Raw genomic sequence first — 10,784 nt, forward strand, 5'->3', positions numbered from 1 at the left:
GCCCCGCTCCCCGCAGCACATCCCCTTCCTCCTCACCCTCCTCCTCACCATGACAGCCCTGGCCGGCCACGGTCCTCCCATGGCCCCGCCATGACCAGGCAGGCTGCAGGCCTGCCAGACCACAGGTGAGACCGCTCTGCCTTTGTCCTGCTTCCTCTTTGGTTGTGGCTGCCATGCCAGTGCTGACTTACCTCCCTCGTCCTTCCCGTCGTGCCCAGACACCGTTGTGCTGTGGGGGCCACCCAAAAGACCGCAGCCAGCCGTGCCAGAGGCAAAGATATGGAAACCCAAGTTTGGGCTTTTTATTCTTAGGCACTTTCTACAAACAGCACCAGTCTGAGGCCCTCAGGTCACCTCCTCCTCCTCAGAAAAACCTTCCAACTTGCTCTCATGGCTTCTTACGCCCCCATGTCTTCTACACCTCCCTCCCTTTATAGCCCCCGTTCCCAATACAGCTGAGCTGGTGCAGGCTTACTAACCAGAAGCAGAAGTGCCACTTTTTTTTTTCCCCTCTTGAAAAAAGCATCACCAGTTGCACAGCCGAACACTGCAATCTAACAGCAACCTCACGCAGAGGTTATACTTGGATTCTTTTACAGCCCAAGAAGAAACTTTCTTCTATTGTGTTTTTCTGTAGATGAAAAACCAACATAAAGATAGTGGAGGTTTTATCCTGTTGCATACTAATACCACCAATCAGTTGCACAGCTTGTTGTGAAGGTGTAGCATGGGCAGCGAGCTGCTGAACACAGGAAAGAAAGAAGCAGATGGAAGCAGTGCCTAGTGGGATGGCTTCATGCCTAGTACAGGGAGAGGACCTGGGTGATGCAGCTGTGCTGTGAACTTAATTAAGAAACTCACCTGGCTAAAATGATTAACCTAGCCAAAATGTGTTGGTTATGTTCACATGCTTCTGATGGGAATCTTTTAATCAAGAAATATTCCCACTGATTATGCTCTCCAGAATTCTGTCAATTGTACAATAAAACAGAAAGAGATTCCTGAGAGGGGGTTTTTTTGGTAGAAAAAAGACTGGTTGTTAAAAGAACAAGAAGAAGAAGAAACTACATCTTGAAAGCCATCGGCTTCTTCTGCCTACATTCACCACTGAGACACATTGTTGTGGTTTACCCCAGCCAGCAACTGAGTACCACACAGCCGCTCGCTCACTCTACCCTGGTGGGATGGGGGAGACAATCGGAAGGGTAAAAACTCATGGGTTGAGATAAAGACACTTTAATAAGTAAAGCAAAAGCCGCTCACGCAAGCAAAGCAAAACAAGGAATTCATTCACTCCTTCCCATCGGCAGGCAGGTGTTCAGCCATCTCCAGGAAAGCAGGGCTCCATCACACGTAACAGTTACTTGGGAAGACAAACACCATCACTCCAAACGTCCCTCCCTTCCTCCTTCTTCCCCCAGCTTTATATGCTGAGCATGATGCCATATGGTATGGAATATACCTTTGGTCAGTTGGGGTCAGCTGTCCCAGCTGTGTCCCCTCCCAGCTCCTTGTGCACCCCCAGCCTACTCGCTGGTGGGGTGGGGTGAGAAGCAGAAGAGGCCTTGACTCTGTGTAAGCACTGCTCAGCAGTAACTAAAACATCCCTGTGTTATCAACACTGCTTCCAGCACAAATCCAAAACACAGCCCCATGCTAGCTACTATGAAGAAAATTAACTCTATCCCAGTCAAAACCAGCACATTCTCCACCACTTATTCCATACCATTTACGTTATGCTCAGGTCCCACACTATCCAATACCTCCTCATTAACCAGGAGTTGCAGATGTGTCATTTAGACAAGGACACTTCTACTTCCAAGCAGTCACTCGGCACGAGAGTATTGTTCTCAATACCTGTCGCATTTCGCCATGCTGGTAAAAGAACTGCTTCTGTCTATTTGTTTTCCTGAAGAGGACAGAAAAGTCGGCCTATCGCTGTGGAATGTAAAACAGTAGACAAGATCATTTGATATAAAGTACCGTTGGAAAACAAGAAAAACTTTACACTGAGCCGAGCAGGCATTTAAAATGTTTTCCGTTTCTTTAAGCAATTTTCACGTACTCGCAGTCTCCCCCAAAACTTCAACAGCTGTAAGAATCTTTACCACCCAGGGAATTTGGTCCAAATCTCCTCTAAACCGTGTCCTGTAGCACTGGCTGGCATTTAGTTACATACTTAGAAACATTACAGAGAGCAAGCCAAGGGTTCCTACAGCTGTTGAAACTACACAAGAGGCGTTCCAGGCCTGATACGATTGAGAGAACAGCAACACAGGAGCAACTGATAGGCAGCGATGAACAAGTTCACCCTTCCCCGCAGCATCAAGGGCTACGGAAGGACAAGAGCGTCCAAACTCAGGTTCTGGTGTATATTTGAAGCACGTGGGATCTGAGGCAGATATCGGAAATGGTACAAAATCACTGAGAAGTCACACAGAATACCTGCTCCATGGAAGGTGAAAGGCACTCAGTTTCCTTCAGGTTGGGGAACTTCCCTGCAGCCAAGGGCCCACAGGTCACATTACAGGCCTTGACTGCTCTTCAGAGTCCTTCTTCATCTTCGCATATGTGGAAGGGCAGAACTGAGAATACAGCTGAGCCAGCAAAGCCTGGGACGTGATCTCTAGCCTTGTCCCGTGGCTCAGTTTGTTCCATACGTGCACTGCATAGGTGTTCTTAAGGAGCTTCTGAAGCTCCGAGGAGCTGATTGTATCAAACAACTTCTTCCAGTCCTCCCAGCAAACAGGATAAAAGGCTTCTGGGGAAAGAGCACACACCCCTTTGCAGCTCATGTTGTTCTGGATATTATTGATGGAGCACCACTTCTTGAAGACACGCGTTAAGAGGTGTGGGCCCTGGTGCCCCCAGACCCAGCCATTGTAGTTATCCACAAAGTCCTTCATGCAAAGCTCCATGAACTCATGCTTGGGTTTGAAGGACAGAAAGGCCCCGTTCAGTACATCCTGAGACTGCATACCGAGGGCATTGGTGAGGTTCCTCAAGTTCCTGAGCACAATGAAGTCTGTGTCCAGGTAGATGCCACCAAATTTCCACATGATGGCAATTCTGCAGGCATCAGACAGGACGGGTAAGAAATAAGGTTCCTTCTGGTGGTCTGACTGCAAGTACCACTTTGCCAGAGGCGTCCCTGAGAAAAGCTCCAGCAAGTCCAGGGGCCAGATTTCCACATTGGGGAAGCAGCTCAGCAACGAGAAGCCCCAGTGGTTGGGTAACGAGGCATTACTCTTTGCCAAACCTTTCATGAGCAACACGACCCTTGTCTCAGGGTGCGTCCGGGCCGCTGACTCCACAGAGCACGTGAACAAGTAACTTGGGTTAGTTTGCTCTGAGGTCTCCACAAAAAACACATCCCCTGGCGAAGGAGAGGGCCCAGCTGCAGTGCCATGGGGCAGGTAAGGCAAAAGCTGAGCACACCGGCTTTGTGTAGACAAGCTGTAGAGCTGGCCCTCAGTGTCCTCCCCAGTTCTCCAGTAGAACATGACACTGGCAAAGAACACAAATGAAATGGTGGCGATAAACAGAGCCCCAAGCCTGTGGCTCAGTGGCACCGTGGTCAGATTTGGCAGGCAGTTGGACATCCTGGGCAGTGTCGCCCCCATCAGAGCCTGCTCTCCCAAGACAACCGTCGTGATCTGAAGGGGAGAAAAGAAGAAAAAGACACTGATAGGCAAGGCAGCAGACCACGAGCCTTGGGACAGCGCCACGGCAGAGCAGAACTCTCCTTCTTACACCTCAGGGCAGCATGCTTAAAGTATGCCTTTTCATCACTTCTGAAACAGTCTCCTGGCTTCTCTGTATTGCCACAGGGCCTTCAGATCAATGCACAACTGAGGGGGAAGCAGCAAGGAGGATTGTGGCATTTCTCCTGCCTCCCTCTGCTCCATCTCCAAATCCAAATCCAAATCCCCATCCCCATGCTCCAGAACAGGGAGCTTCAGGAAACAGTAAAAGCTTTAATCAAACAGCTGTAACCAAACACACAAAGAACACAACAGAGAACCCAGCTGGCACAATCCCATTTGTCATTCACCTCTGGTTACTGCAACTGGCTCACATACTAAACTCTCCATGTAGCCAGAAAATGACTTCTCAGCCGCACCAGGAGGCTTCCAAATGCAACAGGACGGAGCCACCGCTCTCCACTAGGCACTGGGGCTTTGGGGACAGAGGAGAGGCAGCTGATAGACAAATTGTCAGGTCTGGATTCCCAGAACATTTTCTTCTCCTGCAGAGAAATGCCAGCATGTGCTGTGGGTGTTACAGGCAGCAAAAAAACCCCCACTCTGCTTTTTACACACCTTTGTCCCTTTCCCTCCATGCCACATCCTCTTGAATCCTGTAAATCATTTTTAGCTTGGTAAACTGTAGAAGGGAAAGTAGGTAGAGGCTTGAGGGACAGAGCCTTTGCTGTAGAGAAGGCAGGAAAGCGCGGCACTAATCTAACAGTGAGCACGCTTCAAGGTTACATGCATATTTTTAGTAAGAGGAGGAACGTCTACTACAGTCACACTTCTGTATATTAAGGAATACATTTCTGCTTTTGTAGCGGATAAGAGGACATTTTAGACACGGCATAAGCCCGTCCATTTCTTTCACAAAACAAACACAGGAAATCTGGCTCTCTACCTTCCTCTGAAATTGCAAGTCCTGTTGCACAGAAACTGCAAGTACTACTCACCTGTCCCTGCTTTCAAGACACCACAGAAGTCACTGCTCAGCTGGACAAGATTTTCAAGAGGTTAGTGTCTCTGAGAGAGCCTATAACTCTATGGTCTGGCACTTCCTTCTTCTGAAAAGAAATGGTGAAAGATGGAGTCTGAACACATGGAGAAAAAAAGCAGATCAAGGAGGATGTGATGTCATACATTCAGCTAATACAGTGGCTGAAAGAAGGGTCATGCAGCTGTGCTGTGAAGAACTCATGTAATTAGAAATTAATCAGAAAAAAAAACAAACAACAAAAGACGAAGGAAATTGAAACCCCATTATCGCTAAACATTACGCTTTATACTGTGGCAGGAAACTGGTTGCTGTTTTGTTTTCTCCTCCTTTGCTAAGAATTCCCAGTGCTTGCGCTGCTTGCGTGGCTGCCACGAGAACAGAGCTGAGAGTTTCACAGAGCTGCCTCCTCCCACCCCAAGACTTCAGTTCTGAATGCTCCTTTGAACACACACTCTTTTGACCAATTAATTTACTCATCCATTTGGGAATACTCCCTCTTACGCTGGATACTTCACTGAATGACTTTGCCAAATTCAGGTGTCCCTCATTTTATGATAGAGTTCCCCCTTGTCCCTGTGCTCGATGGCAGCTGACCCCCCCCTACAGAAGACACGTTGACGTGTTCATAAAATGCCACCCTTATCCATACAGCCACTAAGTTTAGGGTTTACTGCAGTTTCTACTCAGTTGCCTGCAACAAATGTCAGGCCTATTGCTCTGACAGAGCAGGTGGCTCAGGACCATGCCCTCTTGCCTTTTGACCTTGTCTGAGGACAGAGGCTCCACAAGCCCTCTGGGCAACCTGTTCCAGTGTTTCAGCACCATTTCTTTCATTCTAATTTCCCGTATTTCAATTTGTGCCCATTGCGTCTCATCCTGTCACTGGACTCCACAGAGAAGAGTCTGGCTTGTCTTCTTTACCCCACCTGTCTCCAATCAGGTATTGATGCACTTTGACAAGACACACCCTGAGTCTTCTCTTCTCCAAGAAAAATTATCAGAGCTCTCTCAGCCTCTCTTTGTACAGCACGTGCTCCAGTCCCTTTCTCATCTTAGTGGCCCTTCGCTGGACTTGCTCCAGCATGTCCATGTCTCATTTTTACTGGGGAGCACAGAACCAGCACTCCAGATGTGTCTCACTAGTGCTGAGTAGTGGGGAATGATTGCTTCCCTTGACCTTGCAGGCAATGCTCTACATAATGCAGCCCAGCAGGCTCTTGGCCTTCTTTGCCACAAAGGCACACTGCTGGCTCCTGGTCAACTTCTTGTCCACAGGTGCATGGAGTTATCCCTCACCGGTTGCATCTCTCTTTATTGAACTTCATGACATTCCTGTTGGCTCATTTCTCCAGCTTGTTGATGTCACTCTGAGAGGCAGTTCAACCACCTTGTGTATCAACCACTCCTCCCAGTTTTGCATAATCTGGAAACTTGTTGAGGTTGCACTCGATCCCATCATCATCAAGGTCATTAATAAAAACGTTAAACAGTACTAGCCCCAGCACAGATCGCTGGAGTGTACCAGTAGTTACTGGCCTCCACGTGGACTTGTCACTCATCACAATCCTTCAAGTCCAGAAGTTCAGTCAGTTTTCAAATCCACCTCCCTGTGTTTATATAGTCCACATTTCTTCAGTATGTCTACAAGGCTGTTATGGACACTGTGTCAAAAGCCTTACTAAAGCTGCAATAAGCAATATCCGATGCTCTTCCCCTGTCCACTGAGCTGGTCATTTCATCATAGACGGCTATCAGTTTAGCCAGGCATGATTTCCCCTTTGTAAATCCATGCCGGCTACTCCTAATCAACTTCCTGTCCTTAATATGTTTGCATATGACTTCCAGGAGGATTCGCTCCATCACCTTCCCAGGGGTCAAGGTGACACTGATTGGCCTGTAGTTCCCTGGATCCTCTTCCTTGCACTTCTTGAAGATAGGCAAGATAGGAGTGACTTTTGCTTCCTTCAACTTCCCCTGATCTCTACAACCTTTCAAGCATAACAAAGAGTGGTCTCACAATGACATCAGCCAGCTCCCAGAGCACTCGTGGATGCATCTCATCAGGTCCCATCATCTGTCTGTTCATTGAGTCCTGACATGTATTCCATGGACATGGTGATGCGCAAGAGACTGTGGCATGCATCCCCAACAAGGAGGGATTACAGTGTAGAGAAACACCCCCAAGTTCTTCTTACCTGTAGCCAGATGCAGAAATTAATTTTAGTTTGCTTCAAACTGATCTCAGAACTCCCTTTCAATCTCTCATCTCCTACAGACCTTGCACCTCTCTAGCAGGCTTCCTGTTCCTTCTGCAGTTGAAAAAAAGAAGAATGTTGGTAGCTTTAATATCTTTTGTTAATTAATGTTAACATTTCAAACAATGTTTTCTATAGCCTAATGGTGTTTTCATATTTAACTTGCCAGACTTTATGTGCCTACCTAATTTTCCCCCTGGACATAGATTCCACTTTGTGAAGAGTACTTTCTTACTTCTCGTACCTCTCCAACATACTGCAGAGCCAAGGCAGCTGCTATTTGGCTCCATCATTATATACAAATTCAAAGGTCAAGATCTCAGCTTGAGCTGTAATGGCAGGGTGCAGCTGAAGTGACTTCCTCCTGTAGTTTTGTCTTCTGGACTATGCCTATTCATCTGAGTTCCAGGCATGGTTGCAAAGAAGGTACCCGAGAGACCACAGGCCAAGTGCACACAGGGAATCGTCACAAATACTTGAGAGAGATGAACCTGAAGTACATAAGAAAGACCAGAGTGCCAGTGTTCACAAATGGCATATCCAAACAGAGCATGTGGATAGCTTTCTTCTTCCTCTTCTCTCCTGTTGAGGACAAACCAGCCCTAGGCAGACCTCAGCTCCCAACATGTATATGATTAAGGCAGGTAACTGCACGTTCCCTCAGGAAGGGCTCTTAACCTGCTTTGCACCACAGCCTTCCTGGACTACACATTTTGGAGGGAGGGAGAAGAAACAGGGAGGAGAAGAACAGGGGAAAAAAGAGCCCTACAGAGCATTACTACTTAACTGCGCATCCTAGATCCCTCCCGACACAAGAGCTCCTGGCACAGGAGCGCTCTCAGCCAGCACAGAGAAAATAATCATCATTCAGTTTCTTCCCAGGAGACCAGGTCCAGGATTACCCTACTGATCCTTCCTTACTCCTCTTCTGTTGCACTGTCCAATTCTGCATCTCCAACCCCCATCCCTGGCTTCTCTCCTTGATGTATTGCACACCTGGGTACCAGCTAACTTTCATGACCTCAAGAACAAAGGAAGCAGGGCAAGAAACAGCTAGTGCCTTCTCACCACTTCCCATCATCCTTGCCTGCATATCAGCAGTGAAGAAAGCATAGGCAACTATTTTACGTCTCAAGGGAAAACTGTTTCCCTGGCTCTTGACTCAAGGAGTCACAATAAAACTCCTCTGCACACCAGACCCCACCAGTCCTTTCACAGCCTCTCAAAATGCTCCCCTGGACGCCAGGGTCTTTAGATCAGGCTCTGAAACGCAGGTGGGAAAATGAATGGCTGCAGCACAAGCTTTCCATCTTTAGGTCTACAAGAGCATAGACACTGTCACTACTAAGGTAGGCTGTAGCCCATCACCCAGGGAAAAAGCAACACAATTTCTCATAGACTTTCCTATTCCATAACATCCAGACCTTCAGAGTGAGACTAAAATGCCTTGCTTCTGATAGATTGCAGGTCATGAGTGATGGGGCGATACCTGGTTGGATTAGGAATCAGTACCATGCACTGTGCTTTCCTCTGTTACCTCCACTCAGGTCCCAAAGATAGCACGTAGTCATGGTCCGCAGAGCCTTCTTTCCACATGTGCTTACACTCAACTTGTCTCATGTTCATTCCACACTCCTAATTTTAGTGAGTCACTTCAGGACACAACTTTAAAATGCTTTTCTGCATAATAACTAACAGATTGCTCAGACCTACCATCAACGCCTCGCAGAACAAAATGGAACATCTTGGCAGAGAGAAGTAATAGTAAAAACTGTATTTATTTTTCTTTCACAAGACAAAGGGGAAAAGGCCAAAGGCTGCTTTGGTTTGATTTTCTCCTTATCAAACCTTGGAACATTGACTCTACAGGGAAAAAAAACAAATAAAACCAACAAAAAACCCACTCCACTTATCCAAAAAGGTACTTTCCTAGAATAAGCGATCAAGCCAGATATTAATTGCAGTGGGTCCCAAACACTCCCATAATCAGTTCATGGTATTGCCACAGTAGAGTCCCCTGTTATGCCTTTATGATCACCAACCACCATTTTACCATCTCTGGTAGGGGTTCCTAGCTCACTAAGATTTCTGTTGTTTAGCCCAAAAGGCCCAAAACAGAAGGAACCAGTAGAAGGAAAAACCATGCCTCACTGACCACACGCTAGGCCAGGGCTAACAATTTTGTGGCTGCTTCTAAAGAAAGCAGTGAAAAAAACCCCACAGAGTAGTGACAGTGAGAGCAGGGAGTGAAAACAGCATCCATTTATACCACTTAGTGTGTTGAAGAATGTTTATACAGTCAGGAAAATCTGCTGTTTCCCCACAAAGTCTTTGTTCTTAAAGATGTTTAGTGTTGGGAGAGCTGTAGACATTCAAAATCCTGAATGCCTCCAGGCTGGGAAGAACCATAAAGCTGGGCAGAACAAAGGGGCAGCACTACATACATACACGTATGTGGTGCCAGCCACTGGAGGAATGTTTCCAGCACCTTCTTCACTCCAGAGTAGCTACTTGTGCACAGACCTCACATCCTGCCCAGCTTACAGGCAGGTAGCTTTCAATCAAACCACTGGCATCCGATCAACACCGGACATCTCAGTATATTAAAAAAAAAAAAAAAAAAAAGGCACACACCCTCCTTAAGCTCCCACGACCATCATGTTCCCTGAGGGACAGAGAACTGTTTTGTAAAAGAGATGCGCAATTTGTCTTTCGCATTTTTATCATCAAAGAAGAGACAAATAAACCTGAGACAAACAGAGAAATATTGCATGCACAGTCTTTTATGTTTTTGACCATTGCCTTGGCTAGACTGAGCAAACCTCACACTGCTTATGGTTGACCTGGGAAACAGAACAGGCCTCAGACAACTGCAGATATAGAAATCATTTGAGGCACACTCAGAGGACATGCAGGAAGCACCATGTGAAAGAGCTGACACTTTGGGGCCAGGTGACACTGAAGATCTGACCGATTCATGGTCATCAAAGGGGCCATTGGACCACCCCACTGCTGTTCCTAGGCGTAAGAAGAGGAGGCACACTGGAGGCTGAAAAGATTTTACAGTGAGATCATAATCTCTTCATAGTGTAGGAGAGGGGATGGCCAATGCTCTGCTCATCCGCATTAACCCTATCATAAGCTCATGTGTCTCAGCGATCCCCTTTAGAATGTGGTGGGGACCAGATGTAACGATGCTAATGGTCTCAACCTTATTCCTGTTTCTCACTGCTCTTTCTCCATTATTTTCTGACAAGAACTGTAAGAGCATCAATACATCCTTTTGGCCATCAAGGCAAGGGACGAGTTTTCTCCCACAGTTTGTCCAACCAACTTGCCCCTGTGGGTGGGAACCCTCAAAGGCACAACAGCACCTTGCAAGAGATACATTAACTTTCTCCACTGCAATTCAGGAAGATGCTCACGGAGAAGAGTAACGCTTTCCACTGCACTCCTCAAGACCTTCCAGGAGAGATTTGTACTCCTGGACAGTGAATTTCAGGAGTACTCCAGGCTACTTGAAGAGGTCCACCATAAATGACTCATAAATGGACTTGAATTTAGACAGTACAGGTTCCCTACCAAGCTCTCTGTAACCTTGGAAATACTTGGAAATATCATGCCTTTCCTTTAGGATCCATCCAAGTGCTGAAAGATCTTGTGCATCTTAGATGCAGTTATGGACATTTGGTCACAGTGACAAACTCAGTGTAAAAGATAATTCAGCTCTTCCTGTGTTAGGTGCAATTTAAGGTGTGATTTGGATGAGCTCTCCTGCTCATT

At 46.9% G+C, this 10,784-nt stretch overlaps 1 protein-coding gene across 1 annotated transcript; it reads right to left on the minus strand.

Moving 5' to 3' along the window:
* Positions 1 to 1,274: 1,274 nt before the first annotated feature.
* LOC140646343 (lactosylceramide 4-alpha-galactosyltransferase-like) lies at positions 1,275 to 4,840 on the minus strand. The gene is made up of 2 exons (XM_072850129.1): positions 4,703 to 4,840; positions 1,275 to 3,656 (listed from the first exon to the last, which is right to left on the minus strand). Exon 2 carries the CDS (start codon positions 3,621 to 3,623, stop codon positions 2,520 to 2,522), a length of 1,104 nt encoding a protein of 367 aa, XP_072706230.1. The 5' UTR covers positions 3,624 to 3,656; positions 4,703 to 4,840; the 3' UTR covers positions 1,275 to 2,519.
* Between the last annotated feature and the right edge of the window lie 5,944 nt (positions 4,841 to 10,784).

This window comes from Ciconia boyciana, chromosome 1, assembly GCF_034638445.1.
Source record: "Ciconia boyciana chromosome 1, ASM3463844v1, whole genome shotgun sequence".
In the NCBI taxonomy this organism is placed as follows: Eukaryota; Metazoa; Chordata; class Aves; order Ciconiiformes; family Ciconiidae; genus Ciconia; species Ciconia boyciana.

Coding starts and splice junctions, on each gene's coding strand:
- LOC140646343 (XM_072850129.1), bottom strand. CDS start 3,623: ATGGGGGCGACACTGCCCAGGATGTCCAACTGCCTGCCAAATCTGACC.